The sequence below is a fragment of the Lissotriton vulgaris genome, chromosome 3_1 (genome assembly GCF_964263255.1).
Source record: "Lissotriton vulgaris chromosome 3_1, aLisVul1.2, whole genome shotgun sequence".
In the NCBI taxonomy this organism is placed as follows: domain Eukaryota; kingdom Metazoa; phylum Chordata; class Amphibia; order Caudata; family Salamandridae; genus Lissotriton; species Lissotriton vulgaris.
Genome location: NC_141689.1, coordinates 484903416 through 484923838, shown reverse-complemented (window position 1 = coordinate 484923838; position 20423 = coordinate 484903416). Strand labels below are relative to the sequence as shown.

Sequence of the window (20423 nt, the reverse complement as noted above, 5' to 3'; positions counted from 1 at the left end):
ATAAAATCAGTCTGTCCAAAATGGGACTTAATCTTAGCAACTTCACCCACCACTACTTTCTTTAGAGTCTCTATTTTAGCGAGATCTTCTAGGAGCATACTCCACTTCAAGTATCGGGAGTTATTAGAACTTACTAGGTCCTGCGTAACCATATGATCCTCTCTAGGATACTCAGATATGTCGTGGTAGGTATGTAGTGTCAGGCACAATGGATTGTGATCACTTTCAATCTTAACCTTCACTTCCATATCTATCAATTTATCCCAGAACCTTACGTCCAGGAGTATGTAATCTATCCTACTGGCCGATCTGCCATTATCAAAGGTATTTTTCCCCATAGAATCTGACACTGTCCGACCATTTGCTGCTCTAAGTCCTCTTGAAAGACAAAAACTTTTCAGTTGTATTGCTACCGTGCTCCATTTCCTAATTACAGGGATATCTAGTTGGGGTATACCCCACTTGGTATCCTCATCTTCAGCCAGGACTTTATCCTCCTCACCCAAGGGTTCGAAGGTAGTATTAAAATCCCCGCCTATTATTATATGGGTGGGGTCTAGTAGCTGTTCAATATTATTCTCGAGGCACGATAGGGTCTCTGATGATTTACCCCTGGCTACTCCCCTTGAATACAGATTAAACAGGGCTAACTGATGACCATTTTGCCAGGTAATATCAAGTGCCAAAATGTCGTTAGAGGGTATAGACCTTTGCTTAACCGAACAATTCAAAGTTTGGCGTACCCAAATTATCAGGCCCCCCGAGGGACGTCCCACTCTATTGCTTATTGCCGGGACAAAGAAATTCAGATACCCTTGCCTGAAAATTGGTGTAAGCGACCAAGTTTCTTGGAACATGATGATATCGTACTGGTTAATAAAATCAACCCAATCTGGGATGTTTAACTTATTAGTAATTCCAGCTATGTTCCATGAAATAATTGATAATTGCGGTTTAGCCTGTTGAGAGTATGTCTGAACAATATCAGGAATATTTAATGTTTCTGCAGGGTCTACTCCTAGTATTACATTTTTATTCAATCTCGAGGACAACTCAACTTCCTCCAATGTTCTTTCCTGTTCCACCTGGGCTCTATTTTGTTCTTCCAAGAAGGAAGTACAAAATACATCTGGGGCTAGTGTAGATTCGTCTAACATGGAAATCTTAACATGTCCTTGGCCCAACTGCATATTCAGGGTAACAGGAGAGACACATGCGAGTCAATCACACTCATTCAAGTCCGTTAACACAGAATATTGATTATCCAAGCTTAGCCCCCACTCACATGCTGGGTTGGTTCTGGCCCTTCTATTTCCCACTACTGTCCATTTAGTTCTTAATATACTCGGCTTTGCTACTAGACCTCTTCTACTATAGAAGAAATCCAGTGTCAGTGGAACTATTTCAGCTGTCCTACGTTGTGGGGGGAGAATGTTCCGTAGGACATCGGGCAGAACCTCGGGGCCCTTAAAGTTCAAGACCACACAATCCCCTTGAAATTTCTTTGGCTTAGTACCTATCCACCTAACTCTTCTTGCTGTAAGCAGATCGTCTGATAGTTTTTCCTTGCCCCAGGGGGATATATGCATGTTACTACTCAGCCACTGGAGAGCCTTGTTTCTTAAGGAATCTGGAGACTCGATCTGACCAGTTTTCAGCATGGGTGTGTTTGCTAGTACTAAAATAAGGGGCGAGGCTTCAACAATTAATTCAACTGGGGCAGATTCTGGGTTTAGGGTCTCAGAAATGCTGTTGCCCACTAGTTGGGCTGCATCAGAAACTAGGGCCATGTCAGAGGTATTATCATTCCTAGGGCTAGTTTGTCGGACTTGATCTGAAGAAGCTTGTAGGCCAGTATTCATGGTCACCCCTAGTGATTTCCCCGCAGTCTCCATTTGTTCAATTTTAGATGCAACTAGATTTGGTATTTCCCCCACCCCCTCGTTGGTTTTCCTTAACAGGGACTCTAGCTTGTTGACCTTGGTAACTAATTGGTCAACCTTTGATATGAGGGGTTTCATTAAACCTAACAGTTTGGACTCTAGTGTACCCATGAGCTTAATTAAAAGGGTGTCCTCCCCTTCTTCATTTTCATACTCTTCCTCCCTTATCCCATCCTCTTTCTTTCTCTTGCTCGTCTAGGTGGGTTACAGGTTTGTTTTTAGAAGAGCGTAGGCCGCCTCTTCTAGGTGGCGCCTTAGTGATCCCTTTTTTTGCTCTTGGAGCAGGGACCGGTGTTGGGGGGGTATTGCTTTCTATAACTGACTCCTCAATTGTTACAGATTTATCTTGGTCTTCTAAGTTGATCAGATCTGTAAGGGGGTCAAGTTGCTGGTCCGTAGAGGTCATTGAAACATTAGTATCTAAGTGCTCAATTGGGTCTTCACTAGGGTCGGTGGCAATGAGATCATCAATTACAGACTGAGACACCCCTGATTGGTTGATTTGGGCACAAGGTGGCGAATCCCCCATACCTAGGGAGGACCTCCGATTATTATTAATTTTTGTCACTACCTGGACCAGGTAATTATGCATGGTATTAGCCGGGGTGACAGGCGTTTTTTGTTTGGACATAGTAAACAAACAATGGTTGGCAACAAGGCCCTAGCAATAAGTAGCAAAAAATGGTCCAATTACACTGTAGATGTAAAGGTGTTTTACCTTGCCACTGTTCAATTTAGAGGATGGAAGTAAGAGGGATGGCCCAGTCCAGTCTCTCACTGTCTAGAACGGGCTAAAACGGGCCCGCCCTTGGCGCGGGCTTCGCCCCGGGCGTCCCGCTCGCGTCCCGCGACGCGGGTCTTCCTCGACCTTTATTACCCCTGTTGGCGCTCTCCCGGCGCGTGTGCGTCACCCAAGACGCGCCGCCGCGTGGCCTGCCGGGAGCTGTAGTCCCCCGGAGCGGCGGCGCGGTGTCAAGTGCCTTCCTGACCCTTGGCGGTGGCGGCAATTCAGCAGGGTGTCTTTGCTGCAGGTAAGTGACTCTCGGCGGTGGCGGCGTCAAATTCGTTTGTTCTTACTCAATACAGGCAGAGTGGTTTTCATACCTGTCCTGCACAAGGAATTAGCCTCACCACACCCGGTAACCACTCAGGTAAATGAGACCCCGCTCTCTCTGTCGGTGCCTCTGGCTTCTCCTAAGTTCATGGTAAAGAAATTAGCAGAACTCCAGACAACAGAAGGTCCCGTCCCCATGAGCCAACGAGGCCAGCAGTTCAGGAAACGAATCCCACTTTAAAAATTCGCGCGAACGGTCCCTTCAACGGAAACCCACGGTCAGCTGTTTGAAGATTAAATGGACGCGCACAGACATACGGCACTCCTAAACACACAAGTTAGCAGATGGATCACATTAAACAACTGATGAAACGAGTAATCAAAAAAACATGCATCAGCAAGCGTACAGGTTCAGAGACCACTACACTGAAGTGCTGGTCAGCGACTGAGGCCCCAAGCGAAATGAAGCATCAGACCTGAGCAGAGCAGAAGAAAAAAAGGTGTAATCCGCCAACCAAAAGGCAATAAATTAAAGTCATGGCAAAGCAAAAAGAACTCAACAGCCAGCTCCATCTCCCTCGAGAAAATAGGCAGAATCAACAGAGACCCTTTTTTGCCTGACATTTGAACAGGGGCGTCGTTTTTTACTGCTTGATATTGTGGGAGAACATGTGCGGCTCCTAACGCTAATTCATAAGAATTAAAATAAATACATAAATACAATCATCTTCAGAAAGCTGCACTACTCTGTATTGAACCAAAAACCTAAATGAAAGGGAATAAACGCAACACTAAGTTATTAAATGTACATGTTACGTACATACATTTAAGGACAATCCACAGTTGTGCTGGGTCACCGTGTCCTTGAAAAAACTATCACATGGCACAACACTGAGCTACATCACAAAAGCCTATTCATCTTTAGGGGAACATAAAGTACATCCTGGCCAATATTGATAAATAATCTATCTACACATCCAATGATTTATCTTGGGTCTGTGTGTTTCAATCCCCTTTTTAAAAAAAAGTTTTATATCCAAATTGTCAATAGATAAAACAATTCACTGGAGAAGACAACTGTGCATGGAACTATCCCTATGACTTAACGGATGCTCAAGCAATTATACCCTAGCCCCGTGGGTAACCCTGGAGTACTTTGCCAAAGTCTATTAGAACAAGATTACATGTGGGTAAAACCCACACATTAATCATTGTAAAAGTTATCACTGAAACACAAGGGCTGAACACATAATCGCCCACAGGTACGTAATAATCAAGTTCTACAATCAAGCCCAAGTGGTCTTTTGTAACTACTGTATTAAGGTCACACAGCGTATAGACCTGAGAGCCAGAACAGCATTACTACAGGATTCAATGTGTGGATATAAAACCGGCTACAAATATTACTGCACAGTCTTTTATCTATATATTAAATAGTCTCCTAGCTGGTGACTCTCTAAGACGTAGATATTATCAGACTTCATTATGCTCAACTTCATTTGTGCATATGGAGTCTCTGCCAGTTACATTGGTCAGAAAATTTAGTAGAACAAAGCACATGTTTCAGTTGGTTTCGTTTAAGGTCTACGCTTAATAACTAAAAGACCTTTCCTGACCAAAGTTCTTTGCATATACGTTCTGAAACCCAATAGTTCACATTTCCAGAAGTTCGTGTTTCAGAAAACTATTATTTTATTTAAACTACGATAATCTAACATCTTTATCCATTCGTTTTCCTTCATGAAGCTGCAGATTGCCATTTACCACCCACCTTAATTCTAGATAACCATATAATATCAGCCTATTCGTCCACATTTGCTCAACTACTTTAAGTGACCCTGGGTGTGTGCATGATTATCAGTTGACTGTATTCAAATTCAGTTGGTGTATTTTATTTCTTTCATGGTTTTCTTCCGTGCTGCAAGCCTCAGTGACACAAGCTTCAGGGAGTTTCATAAAGATGCGATGGTCGTAGAAAATGATGAACGAATAGGTTCAATCTTCTTCAGAATATGTAGTAACAAGCCGACCTGGTTACATTATTTATATTAGTGATTAAAGCCAGGGTGGAGTCTAGTGTTAAGGTAAGGGATCATATAAAGGGTGAGAAGTCAAGAACGTTCAATGAGCGAAGTTATTCTGTACCTCTGTTTAATGAGTAAGAATTCAGTTGCTTGTGGAAGTAGGGATTGGAGGTTGTTTGACTTGCACGTTTGGCGGTTTGTCCATTTGAATTGAAGTTTCAGCAAGCCATTTGTAAGGAAGTCTGTATTGCTGCAGTGCAATAGAAACTTCTATAAAAGTGCTCAAAGGCTTAAGATTCAAAAGTAGGTGCTGTGATTAAGCCTCATAAACACCATATGCTAGCAACACTTTTGCTGAAGTGAATATCCTGATCTGAACAACTGAAATTGGTGAGAGATGAATGAAGGAAAAAAACAATCAAATCACTTGATATCACGTTTCCAAAAGATTAGCTGGTTTTTGGAGGTCGATTTTCTCAAATGCAAACCAATAGAAATGTCAAGAGTGACAAGGAGCCATGGATGTGATGCAGAATTTTAGGAGGGAAAGTTTCAATGCTCTATCTGATAAGACATATTTAATGTCGCCCAAGACCTTCTCCTTGTCATGACAGGATCCCCCAGCGCCTTGAGACCCACTGGGTAAGTAGTGCGCTATATAAATGCGATGATTGATTGATTGATTGATTGATTTTAGCCGATTGGTGCTGCTTTACTGAGGTACTAGACCAGTCTAAAGCGTGTAGTGGGTTTTCATGATTGATTGGCTTTTTCAGCATGAGTCTAATTTGGCTCATTTTAGCAAATTTGGGAACCTTTCTTTGATAATCCACGAACTCATAGGTCAGTCTGTGTATGCAAATAAAGTTGATATGTTTTAATACATGTTGGTCAGAAGTCAACTGACAATGGGGAAGCTTAATGAGAACACTGTAAAACATTTGTAAATTACTCAACAGGTTAGACAACTTTATAGGAGAATATTCTACTGTACATTTTGAAGTGGATTTCCTCAGTTTAGTATTTTTGGAGGTCAAGTGGATCCAACCGTGGAGGTAAATTGTGCATAGACCCTCACTTTCGAATATTATACGACTTGCACAACTGGAAGGCCAATATATTAGCACAGCACTTTAAGAGTATTGCACTGGAACTTAATTTAAAGCCAGAACTGGCGTCCTCTTAGAAGCTGTACAACATGATCATATACTTATTCACACAAGCACACTTTTACACGTAAGGCAATAAATCTGTGTCCCAATGTCATAAATCTGGAAATCAATGGAGAAAAGCTACACAATTACTTTGGCAAAAACCAAAACGGATCTGAAAGTTTCACTTTGCACCTCAAACCTTCAAACCAGGCAAAACCATAACATCTCACTCAATGCGATTTTACACTCCTGGGTTCAGTTATCGCATCTCGTTGACTTGCTCTGAAGTGGGCATGCATATCAATCCTGGCGGCATAACGCGCTTTTGAAAACATAGAAGTGAATGTAAACATCATTGCAAAGACTGGAATTAGACACCACTAACGATCTTCTACCATTAAATAAACTTGTTTAGGTCGATGTTTCTCACCCAGATACATGTTTCACTGACCTAAGCCAAAAGAGAGAGTTGACGTCTCAAACTACTGAATACAATCACTGAGGCAGCCTCATCTCCAGAAGTCTGACACAAAATTATGTGGGGAATGATACGTCCACAAAAGAAAGAAAATACGGAGTAATGCTTGCTCACCCCAGGCACAATGCAGCTATGATTTGCATAAGCCATGATGAACCTCGGGGCTTGACGGCTAGCAAATCAAAAGGCAACACAAATGACACTGTTCTGCAAGTAGAGCATACAATAGGCGCGGGCAGCTGTAAAAGAATCAGCTGACAGCTGCAGTGCAAATTCATGCGTTCAATAAAAAAAAGAGACGAAACGGCCTGCAAAGACAATATACGAGATGATCATTGCCCACTATGAAAAAGTAAAACCAAGACAAGAGTATTTGTACAAGAACTGTACCATTAGAGCACAGGGAAAACGACTAACCGAGTGCAAATAACTTTATTATGGCAGGGGCAAAAGTAGAGCAACCTCAGAACAGGCCAGAATAAACCAAAAGATCATGATTAGTAAGGCCCACTTTCATACAGCATGGCACACCACCACACAGGTGACCCATAGCTCAGATACATAATGTGAGCGGACTACCAAAGGGGAGAGTTGGGTTAGGAACCCGAGGAACAGGTTATCAACAGCGCTGGTGAACAGAGGTCACTTGGGGTGGCGTGTGTGATGCTACACTATCATTATATGGAAATCTTCCACTGAATGGCCATCAAACTTTCAGACCAGAGAGGCCTTAGATACTATGCAATACTATACAGGGAAAAGGTGTGCACACATGGTACTTCGTGGAAGCGAAGTTAGTTGGTACTGGAGTCAAAATGTGGATATCTTATTCAATGCTCTGAATGTTGTCAAACTGTACAACACTAGAAAAAAACTGGAATACAGACAGCGCCTGGCTTGCTATTAAGGAGAAACAACTATACTGTATAAACGAAAAATATTGGTTTCTCGGACTAGTGCAGAATATTCCAGAATAATCTCCTGCCTGAACCGCCCTAATAAATATTGCATGGCGAGGTTATACCAACATTATTTCAAGTACAGCTGAGTGAGTTTGCACAGAGATCTCGCTGATGCACCTTAGTGAGTCAGACGAAAAATTAGGTTAAGGAACGTGAACAGGATCCGATGTGCTTATTGGAGGAGGCGTTACTGATACAATGTGTGAGACATTACATGCTTTGCTAGTGGTAAAATTCGTGGATTCTTATACGAAATGCACAAGCAAAATGGAATAAAACATTTTCAAATGGAGAAAACGACTGATTATGAATTATTTATAGTCTGCACAGTTAATATTAGGCAATATATTCGAAACAAAAATCAATGAAACTGTTCTGGCTAGAGGTATCCGCCACACCACCGTTCTGAAAGGACACGAGCGTTAAATAACTCAGAAAGGTTAAAGAAATGTGGCTGAGAAGAATCGCTATTTTTAGTGTAAATAACTGATCAATTAATTAGATTCATCTGCAGAACTGGGGGCGTTTTTTGTTAGAGTTTGATTTTTAGTAGATCAGCCATACACTGATTGGTGATTTGCATAGTAAGGGCTTGCACAAAAGTGAGCTACACTTGGGCAAAAACACCGCCCGTTCAGAGGCAGGTAAAAAGCGGTAACCATGCCAAGTCCACTCCGAGGGCACACAGACCGATGCCAATGTATCTGAAATGGTAAAAGGGGGCGTATATGGAAAGGGCAAGTATGTATTACTAATCCAATGATTCGCTCCTCACAATAACTGCTGACACTGTAGCGCATGTACCTTACTAGGAGACGCGTGCATACAACGCTATAATCTCCTTCTCTGAATAGAAATATCAAGCGCAGGGTGGAAATGGAAAACAATCGGGCAACACTACAAAATACACAATAAACACCTTACTGCTGTTAAAAATTGTATAGTAAAAGGCACAAAAAAAATGTCTAAACTACAGGCACAAGCTTGACCAACAGCTCGAACCCAACTGGATCAACAGGACCGCTACATATCACAAATTATTCTACAAGAAGGCAATTTTGTTGTTGTCAAAACCAAAGGCTCCTTAAAGGGGAACAACAAGCAAGCTAGCAATGTTAATTTCTGTTGATTAAAAGTACAAAACCGTTCAATAATTAGGATCCCAATTAATAAGCAAATGCACGGAAGGTGAAAGAAGTAACATCATGATCATGATTTTAACGTCTATCAGAAACAAATTCTGTGATTGAGACAAAAGAAACAGATCAACCAAGTAGAGATCATTTCTTAAACATCACCATTGCCCCATCCCCAAAATAATCCTGAACTTTGTACAAAAGTACATATCAGTAACACAATGAGATTATAAAATTGTCGTGTGAGGATAAAGTTATCCTTTACAAATTATGCATCCGCTGTTTAATCCCTAGTGTAGCTGAAAGATGGCTTTTAGAAACCATACATAAATATTTTATCTGTGCTTAACATGTGATCAAATGGTTTTACTACCTTAATAATGAACTGGATTTTAAAATGAGGAAATCATTAGCAATGGTTTTTTACCGAGTATAGGTGGAAAATAATCTGAACTACCTGGAACTTCACTCAAACAGATGTTTAAATTGACGCCTGTAGATGTCACATAAGGCTTTTTCTGTTTGTGTGTTGGGAGGGGGTTGCAGGCAATATTTTTTACAGTTTGGGATTAGTGAAGACCTTCTGAATAGTGTGATGTAATGTACATTCATTTTAGGGTCTTACAGCCAGCCATCTTCAACTTTGGGCCGGTTATTGTGTTATCCACACCGTAATGCCTCCCACTACAGGAGAGGGCAGTGGCAGCCAGACAAATTCAGCCAATGCATAACTTTCCTGTGAATTATGCCATACTGCTCTTTCCACAAGGAGTACACCCAACACACAAAGTACCAGGGGTTCTTACTGTAACTTGTGCTTTCTGAGAACTCATTTTATTGGTCAGGATGTGGAAGCCAACCATTCTTTATCTTATTTTGTTGAGCTCACCGTCACTTTAATAAACAATATCAGTTTACCTACAAAGAACAACAACGCTCTACAACTCTTCAGTGAAAGAAGTTAACAGCACAATTACTAGCTTCCCGTGCCTTGAGCCTGGAAGACTGTTAAAATAATAGAGCCAAACTACCTTGTTGATGTGAAGACTCCCAGAGACTGCAAATATGTGATGCTACGACTTTAGCTCTTGCACTGCACCCTTGCGAGAGACACCATGTGATTTATCGCCCAAACGTTTATACTCACTCTGCCACGATGAGATTTTCTCAAGTTGTGGCCAGACTTCTGTGGATGCAACCCATGTACTGAATTTCTATGTAAATGTTCCTGGTTGACAGGGAAAAGCTAGCAATACGTATTCAACAAAACAAGATGGCTGCAAAAGTCTATTGGTTCAATAATAAAAATAAAAGTAGTACCAGCCAATCATACAATATTTCCAACAGACGAAGCAGTCTACATGATTCGAGCCCTTCTAAGCATCAGGGGAGTACAAGGAAAGACCAGTTCTGCACTTGGGTGATGGAATTTGTAGTGAACCGAAAACTGCACACACTATAGGGCTGAAGAGCAATAGCGCAGGGGGTCATGTTTAAAGCAAGCATTGACAAAACTAAAGGGTCTCGTCCCTGTGACCTTTTTATTGGCTAAGCCAATGGTATTTAGGCACTGTGAATAAAGTTAAAAGAAAAGATAAACATGGGCACTTTTTTTGTTACCGATCTGAGTTAGATAGGTAACTAAAGATAAACAAAAACTTTTTTTAAGCAAGCATTGGTGGGTTTAAGAGAAACAAATGGGGGTGCAGAAGCAACACAGAGGAGGAAGGGAAACGTGGAAGCAACACAAGTGAGTGCCAAAGCAATACATTGGAGTGTGTGGACGCCAAAACAACTCAAAAGTGGATGGGGGGGGGGGGGGGGGGGGGGGGGTGACACCAAAGCAACATGGGGGGGCGAGAGGTACAAAAGCAATACAAGAATTGGGGAACAGCAATACAAGGGTGTGGGTGGAAAGTCGAACAATAAGTGGGGGGGAATGGGGCGCAGGTGGGGCAAAAACACAGAGGGGGCAATGAGAAGCCTTCTGGCAACACAGAGTGCAAAGGGAGAGAAGTACACATGGGAAACAGCTTGAAAACACTTAAAAGTACTTAAAAGAAGAAAATAAATAGTGGTTGAAATAGAAACAGTGAAAATAGGGATGACAGGCAATAAAATAGATGGTAAAGCAGGAATACACAACAGGAGGGTCAACCATGAGACTGACACGCTGGAACGTGTATCAGAAGCAGGCAAATGAGTGACTTGAAAGCCAACCAATGGTAAGCAATGGGTAGGCTCAAAGACCTTCTATATTATTGGTAAGCCACAATATGCCTCGCAACAGCCAGTGCATAAATTGTCTAATAGGATCGACCTAAAAGTATTTCCTACTACTTTACGGCTCTCAGCCAGTGCGCTTGGGTAGGAGGAAGTAACAGGCTGCTTGACACTGTCATCTCACCCCACATGCAGAAATAACCTTAGAAAAGTGCTACAAATGTTGTTGAGTGGTACTTAAATGCTCACCACAGCTTGACAAAGTGTAAGACTCAGGAATGGAAGCCCCTGCTGGGTTACCTCCAGACGCACTGCTAGGGGACACGTAAACCATGAAAATGTGCTAAAAGCTTGCATCAAAATTTCGAACCACTGACACATTACTGTTGGCTAGAAAGCCAAACAAAACACTAACCCTTGAATTATAAGGCAATACAATCTCCCACTGAAAATTGATTTCCCATAGAACAAATGAAGAGTTATCATACGCCGTAAGCATTTGTTAAATATGCTAGCAACTGGATGCAAGCTAAAATCAAGGGAAGTTATTTTGTCAAAGGGTTGTATGTGTATATAGTACCGATTCAACAGTTTATTGAAGCAAATACGCCAGAAAACATTTTCTTTGGATATTAATCTGGCAGCCACGATAATCGACACCAGAAATTCACAGATCAGCTTTTATCCAAAAGAATGACCTGACTAAGGAAACCTTCAAGTTTGAGGCTTAGCTAGAAGTAAACATTTGAAAATGTCCTGGGTGTTGATCCTGTGCACCACAATCAGCAGTTTTAGCAGGGCTAGCTCTATTATGTTTTAGAAAGTCCTATCTTTATGATGTTTTAGCTGATCTCATAGATCAAGGATTCATACTCGACCACCTGAATGACAAGCATGTGTAAAGCATTCTAAGAGTTTTGCTTACGTTCCTAAATCCAAAATGTTTTTAAAAGGTCCCTGGTTGGCAGTCTTGTACATCTAACTGCACACATTAAATCTGCAACCATTATGGAAAGTATTTTCATAGCGTTAATAAATAAGTTATGAGAGTGGGAACATCAGCTATAAAAAGATTGAGCTTGGCCAAAGAGCAGGGTGGTGCAGAATTCCAATGGTTGCTGATCTTTCCAATGCTCAATTGGAAACATTCCATTTCAAGCTTGGACACTGCTTTTATGCAATGGAGTTACAATGTCATTAGATTAGGTACCGATTTGTAACATACACAATCCCAGCACCTCATACTCTATTACCAATTTCACTATCTGGTACCATCGTGGGTAAAGAAAGAAAAACAGCTGAACATAGGCTCTGTTTAGTTATGCAATTGAAATGAAGACAAAAACGTCTACGAACAGAGATTGCAACATTGCAAGAAAGAAGCTTCATCTTCATGGGCTTACTGGGCGATTCTATCTTGTGTCACAATTTAAAAGAACGGGATATCTTCTGGCCACACCAAGCTGTTTCTCCAACATGTTGACTAGATATATATATATATATATATATATATAATAAATATAAATAATTACTCATCACATCACTGATATGCAACGACAAACTAAATGAGGCAATACTGGCATAGTTAACGTATATTTGGGATAACCTCTTTTTATATCCTGGAGCTGAATAATCGAGGTTTATGGTACTCAATATCAACCTAGGAAAGATGATGAGTTGACCAGTCGGGACTCAAACCTGTGACCATTTGAGACCTCTTCAACAAATATAAGCCACCAACCACCTTTACTGTCAGCTCTGTCTGGGATGTTCCTTATTAGCGACGTAAGATGTAATACCAACCTTCAGGTTGAAAGGGTTTTAAAAGAAGGTAGTATTTGAAAAACGAATATCAGCAAGAACGATTTTTAACAGTACACCGTCACCTACTTTATGGCATATTAACATGTGCAATAATTCTCCACTAGGTGGCACTTAGAATTCATATCCAAAGCACATGTCCATGCACATAAAATTCCATGAGATTAATTAATTCGTTTCATAATGTTGACCGGAATTTAAGTCAGCAAAACGAAAAAAAGTCCACATTTCGAAAACAACACTGCTTATGTACGACAGACAGACAGGTTTAAAAAACCTATTATAGTGCTAACCTCCTAAGGCTCTCACGAAAACGTACATAATTACATTAAGAAGCATATGGGTTATAATAGGCAGTTAGGTTCACAATTTTACAACTATCAATTGAAGCGAAATGACTGATTTTCAGGCATCTCCAAGGAAGAGTCCATACAACTTAAAATGCGTGTCCGAAAACCGAAGGCTGCGTTACAGGGAACGTTCAGAAGCTGTCACGCTCCGGAGTAGCGGGGCCCCTGATGCTTCGTGTCATGCATAATTTACTTCGAAACTGCCTAGTCGTTCGTGAAAGGTTACCCTTCGTGACATACACCAACAAGATCACACGCCCTGCTAGAACAGGCTGGCACCATGAGAAACACATGCGTTCCCGCACAGCTCAGCTTCCCGTTAATGTAGATTTACAGTGACTGGAAAGCCTTGCTTGAGCAGGGAGAGCTACTGTCGTAAAGCAAACAAAACAAGCATTTGCAATGCAATAGGTCTCGCATTATTTAAGTTTGAGCTATTAGCATTGTAAATGGCAATTGTTTTTTGCTTTATGCTATATATTTTTTTTACATAAAAAGCTTCATATAAAATATGTTTTATTAAAGTTATTTATGCAGTATCTAAATTTTGTTTGCATAAAACAGTATAATAATATCTTAGTAAAAAAGTCAAATATTTTAATGGAAATTCACCAAACGTTCATTTATGTGTTGGTTTTGAAAATAGCTAAATTAATAGCTTTGTCATTTACAATGCCAGTAGTTATAACTTTCGCAAATGTGACACCTATAGCATTTGTAATGCAACATTTGTATTTACGTGACTTAGATGTATTGATATTACAAATAACAATGGCTTTTAATTTTTTTTAATACTTAATAAAAGTGATTGTAATTTATAATGGCAATAGCTTAAACTTTTGTAAATAACTTTTGTGAAGATTATGTTCAGTGTATTTTATTGTAACAAAATCCAAGAACAGAAGTGAAATATTAACATCTTTTTGTGACATTTGTAATAAAGCTTGAAACATTGAGAGAACATATTTGTGCTGTGGTGGTGCTGAGTGATGCTGTGGTGGTGCTGAATGGGGCTGTGGTGATGCTGAGTGATGCAGTGGTGGTGCTGAGTGGTGCTATGGTGGTGCTGTGGTGGTGCTGAGTGATGCTGAGTGATGCTGTGGTGGTGCTGAGTGGTGCTGTGGTGGTTCTGAGTGATGCTGTGGTGGTTCTGACTGATAATGTGGTGGTGCTGAGTGACTGTACTCACTGTCACTCTGCACTCACTGTCACTCTGCACGCACTGTCACTCTGCACGCACTGTCACTCTGCACGCACTGTCACTCTGCACGCACTGTCACTCTGCATGCACTCTGCACTCACTGTCACTCTGCACTCACTGTCACTCTGCACTCACTGTCACTCTGCACTCACTGTCACTCTGCACGCACTCTGCACTCACTGTCACTCTGCACTCACTGTCACTCTGCACTCACTGTCACTCTGCACTCACTGTCACTCTGCACTCACTGTCACTCTGCACTCACTGTCACTCTGCACTCACTCTGCACTCACTGTCACTCTGCACTCACTCTGCACTCACTGTCACTCTGCACTCACTCTGCACTCACTGTCACTCTGCACTCACTGTCACTCTGCACTCACTGTCACTCTGCACGCACTGTCACTCTGCACGCACTCTGCACTCACTGTCACTCTGCACTCACTGTCACTCTGCACTCACTGTCACTCTGCACTCACTGTCACTCTGCACTCACTGTCACTCTGCACTCACTCTGCACTCACTGTCACTCTGCACTCACTCTGCACTCACTGTCACTCTGCACTCACTGTCACTCTGCACTCACTGTCACTCTGCACTCACTGTCACTCTGCACTCACTGTCACTCTGCACTCACTGTCACTCTGCACGCACTCTGCACTCACTGTCACTCTGCACTCACTGTCACTCTGCACTCACTCTGCACTCACTGTCACTCTGCACTCACTGTCACTCTGCACTCACTGTCACTCTGCACTCACTGTCACTCTGCACTCACTCTGCACTCACTGTCACTCTGCACTCACTGTCACTCTGCACTCACTGTCACTCTGCACTCACTGTCACTCTGCACTCACTGTCACTCTGCACGCACTCTGCACTCACTGTCACTCTGCACTCACTGTCACTCTGCACTCACTGTCACTCTGCACTCACTGTCACTCTGCACGCACTCTGCACTCACTGTCACTCTGCACTCACTGTCACTCTGCACTCACTGTCACTCTGCACTCACTGTCACTCTGCACTCACTGTCACTCTGCACGCACTCTGCACTCACTGTTTCTGCACGCACTCTGCACTCACTGTCACTCCGCACTCACTGTCACTCTGCACTCACTGTCACTCTGCACTCACTGTCACTCTGCACTCACTGTCACTCTGCACTCACTGTCACTCTGCACTCACTCTGCACTCACTGTCACTCTGCACGCACTCTGCACTCACTGTCACTCTGCACTCACTGTCACTTTGCACTCACTGTCACTCTGCACTCACTGTCACTCTGCACTCACTGTCACTCTGCACTCACTGTCACTCTGCACGCACTCTGCACTCACTGTCACTCTGCACTCACTGTCACTCTGCACTCACTGTCACTCTGCACTCACTGTCACTCCGCACTCACTGTCACTTCGCACTCACTGTCACTCCGTGTGTGTGTGTTTGGGTGTCTACATAGAGCCTCTGAACCCCGGCACCAATGCTCCTGCTGCGCTAATGGAGGCTACGGCTCTGGTCGGTGCATCTGATTAACGAAGGAACTGAGATTAGAGAAGGTTTAAACCTAGTTCATGGCTCTGGGCCCACGGCAATGGAGTACTGTAATGTTGCTGCAGCACCTGGCCTCGCGCTTGTTACATTAGGGACAAGCGTACGTTTTCCGGTCCAAGGTGCTTGAATGTGCAGAAATGGAAGCGAGTGACAACGAACTTCTGCTGCATGTCTAGCTGCCACAATCTGATCCGAGGATGCATGTCCATTTTTCTGTACTACACCGGACACTCAACACTCCTCACTGGAAAGCACAGGGAGCACATTTCCTTAAATAATGTAAGAGCAGAAAGGTATTCCATCATCAAACCTGCACCATTAAAGGCCCTTCCATGATGTTAGCGTTTCTGACTCCCCTAGCTCCGATACCCCTGTGTCACATCCTGTTCGGTGACACACTAGCTCCTCCGAGAAGAACAGATTTTCCGGGAAGTATTAAGGAATATCTGGTTCTAGACAAGAAAATATACAAAGGTACCATGTGCAGCAGACAGCCGCCTTGTGCCCTACAGCACATTACACTCTATGACGCAATGCAAAATGGAGGGGGCCCACAGGCAGAATTTGAAGAGGGCCCCTGAGTCTCCCGTATCTCACAGACAAATCTTGGCCTTCAGTGTGGGCTCACTGGAGGATTTGCAGTCACTCTGCACCAGAATTACGGCAGGGTGTACTTTATGCCCTTTTTACATTAACATAGTCCCTCATATTCAAAACTCCCTCTCCGCCATTCTTCATGTCTCTACATGAAGGAAATGATGTCTGGTGAATGTTGGAGCTGTTCAACAGGGCCTCAAATCACAGCAGCGCGTATATTGTAAAAGCGGTGCCAATTCTGGAGGATTGCATGCAATACGTGTCCCCTCTTTTTGTTGAACACGGTCCTCTGCCTACCTCCTTTAATCCCACTTGTAAAAGAAATATGTGCTGTTAACAGTGAAAACGAAAGCCGGTTGTGACAGTGACTGTAAGTGCTCAGAGAAAACCTGCATTGCAGCATCAGTGTTCTGATGCACCGAGTCCTCTCAGCACCTCAGCCGTCCCCGCTGCTCCAGCCGGATCGTGTTGTTAGAAAGATGAGCTCCGGAGCTCATCCCTTGAAAGGCCTTGCCTGATAATGCGCAGGTAACACCTAGCGTTACTGAAATCCGGAAGTGAGTTTGATCGCAACACAAGGCAATCCGCAAGTCCTTTGGAGAGGCAGTAGTGGCTGGCCACTGAAGCACACATAGAGAGAGGACATTTCTGCTCTTGCCCGCATCCAGAGATAGATGCACACGTATGCATGCACACCTCCGCGCCAGTCAGACGTGCGTACATTCACAACTACAGGTGCAACGTCATATACACACATTAACACACACACGGGCCACCTGTGAGGGAATTAAACTGTGTCAATGTCCTGAAGAATAGGCTCAGGGAGCAACTCTAACGTGTGTTATATAATGAGTTGCGAACTTACAATACAAACCAAATGGGCACCAGGGGCATAGTACAGGCCCCTTCAAGCGGGGGAGGGGGCACGGTTGAGGGAGGCAGGGGGCTCTACTCGAAACTAAATTAAGCGAGATCACGTCCCTCGCCTCACACCCCCACCACCTCCTTGCGAGCCGCTTACCTTGTGCATTCCCTCTGCTGGTCAGCACCGCGATGACTTTACCGGCGCACGAAAGATTCTTAAGACACTTTTTGTCTGTCTGTTTGCCATGAACATTCCGTGTCTTCTACCAGGAAGTCAGGCAGGCCGGGCGGGACAACCGGAAGTAGGAGGGCGGGAGCCTACCCCGCCTCCCACGGAAGAGCCGCGATTGTTTGGCGCACCGGAGCAGGCAGGAGCCTACCCTGCGCCCCGGTGCCGAAGAAGGGAAGAAGAGTCTTGCTGCCGGTGGGAGCCGCTGCACTGAGGATGCCGGTGAGTGGGGCGTCGCCTTGTTGGGGGGGGCGGGGGGCATCTGTGTGCGCGCGCGCGGCGGCGGACTGTGTATGTGTGTGAGCGTGCATGTGTGTGTGTATGTGTATGTGTCCTGGAGTCTGTGTGTATGCGTGTGTGTGAGGGGGGGGGGTTGCCTGTCTGGGTGCCTGCGTGTCTGTGTAAGTGTAAATGCGTGTGCGTGTGTGTGGAGCCGAGAGGAGAGGGGCTGGTGTGTGTGGAGGGGTCTCTGTGTATGCGTGTAGGTGACGGGGGTGTGCCTGTGTATGCGTGTGTATGTGCGCATGCGTGAGTGCTGTGTATGCGTGTGGCTGTGATGTGCGCATGCGTGAATGTTGACGCGCGTGCACGCAGCTCAATCCACGCTCGTCACAGTTTTGTGTCCCTCATTCCCCCGTGTCAGCCGACTATAAGTCTCCGCCCTGGACGCATCCTTCGGATGCGAATTCCAGGGCGAGACCTAAAAATGACACCACATGCAGGAGGCGATAGCAGCAACACTCAAAACCCAACCGATGGCGTTAAGAACATACACAGGCTAGAACAACCAAACACATGTACAGTTAGAATACATTTACGATCCCTGGACACCTGTTCCCACAACGCTCGCCACTAATTCACATGAATGAGGCGCTCTTCTTGAAGCATGCACGCCTGAGCACTGCTCGGGGCGCTGTGCTGCACGCTGCCAGCAGACACAGCTCCCTTTGTGTCCATCTGACAGCAGCGGCAGGGGTGACCGCAGCCACCTGCAGAGATCAGCACTGGACAGCCCCAGCGTGACCCCGGAGGGTAAGGGAGATCCAGGAAGCAGATGCCACCTGAGAGCCAGCTGATCTCAGTTAAGGAGCAGCAGATAAAAGGGTGTCTGTCACATGATACAACTGCAGCCAGCAGGCCCTTGGAAGAACGGGACTTAAAGTTATCTTCCTGTGTGCCGTTTGCAATAACCGTTAACCTCCCGTCGGTGGAATGCTAGATTATCAAACTACTACTGAACTCGACAGAACCTGCCCTGCACTTTAAAAAAATATTGTTAACCCCCCCACGAACCGTCACCCCCGTCCACCAAACCTCACCGTTGCTGCTCCAGTGTCTTGATTTCCCACTGACTGCACTGTACGCTCCCCGCCACCCTTCCCCTCCTCCATGCACTGTAGTCGGTTCTGCAGCACCGGGCTCTGGTCTCACCTGGAGGCTCGCAGCTCTCCCCGTCCCCCTTGCCGCCGGCAGCCGCTCCCGTCGGGGCCTGGGGCGGGGGCCTGGGTGGCCGAGGCTTAGGAGTGGGCGGTGCAATCCTTTTGCGGCCGATATACTCCACGTACGTCCCAGGGAACTCTCCCCGCTGGCCGGTGGTCTCATTGTAGCCGCTGATCCAACCGATGTCCTCGGGCCGCGCCTCGCAGCCCTCGGAGCCCAGTGCCAGCAGCGCCCCCCGCGTCACCGTCAGCACGTCTCCGGGTCGCAGGTCCATGTCCTCCTCGCGTTCCTTCCGGTACTCGTAGAGCGCCCGGTACTGGTAGCCTTCGGCGCTCATGGTGGTGCCGTGGCCGCCGCTCAATCCCAGCCGCCGCTCAGTCCACTGCTGCAGGGAAGTGCGCCGGCTCCGCCCCGCTGCCTCTCGCTGAGCCCAAGCTGCACGCTCCCTCGGCAGCCAGGCACGCAACCACCATGATCATAGAAAGAGGACAGGACAGCCTCCCGCCGCGTCACCGCAGGCGCCGTGGCAACACCGCTGGCATTAGACCGGTCTATTCCAATACTCTAAGCGTGCCGCAAGCGGAGTGTATATGTTCATCAAATATTACGGCAAGAAACTCGCGGGGTGTGTGTGTTACCCAAAGTATATTGGGCGGATATCGTGCACTGCTTCAATGCACTGCATGCGTTGCACTCCAATCTCCTGATTCATTTTTTCGTTTTCAACCTGCGTGGGAATATTAGGTTTTCATGTCTGTATCTCTTTAGTTCTGCTTCGTTAGACCAAACCCTTATTTACAGAATGTTCTTAACGTCTATATATTGTTTTCGTTTATATGGCACAAACCAACATGATGAAAATAGTTTTTTTCGTTCGACACGACTAAGATCACGATCTACCTCCGTCCTTCTTAATTATTACTTAATAGTTTAGGTAAGAGTTAAGTTCACGATGGAAATCGTGTAGGGGCAGAGGTCGGAAGATTACGTGCCATGGGAGTCTTTCTTCTATTTCCATGCCCGAGAGGCTCCTTTCAGGGTGGCAAAGGCGAACTTGTCCTTGTTCGAACACGGAGATCGCTTCTGCGACTGCGCGCAAAGTTCACTGACCGGCTTCGGCGCCTAAGTGGCGGCTGAGGGTTGGGGGAGGGGCGCACGCAGAGTCCTGAGGCCAAGCAAAAGAGAAGTAGGAGGGCTGGTGGGAAATAACGTGAACTACAGCGAGCATAATGGCATTGTATTGTAATTTCATTAATATAGTGCTTAATACCCCTGACGAAGCGTCGAATCGCTATTTCGGCAGTAGCACGCTACTCTGGAAACCATAAAAGATTAGTGGTGAAATATGAAAGTAATTTGAGTGGTGGATATGTTAGTTATAAGCATAGTGGGG

At 44.7% G+C, this 20423-nt stretch overlaps 1 protein-coding gene across 1 annotated transcript in view; it reads right to left on the bottom strand.

The window, feature by feature from the left end:
* The window catches only part of PIK3R1 (phosphoinositide-3-kinase regulatory subunit 1), a 103918-nt gene extending 84470 nt beyond the window's left edge, over positions 1-19448 (bottom strand). Inside the window, exon 1 of the mRNA XM_086960709.1 lies at positions 19022-19448. Within this exon, the coding sequence (XP_086816835.1) occupies positions 19022-19367 (346 nt within the window). The 5' untranslated portion in view covers positions 19368-19448. The remainder of the gene's footprint in view (positions 1-19021) is intronic.
* Between the last annotated feature and the right edge of the window lie 975 nt (positions 19449-20423).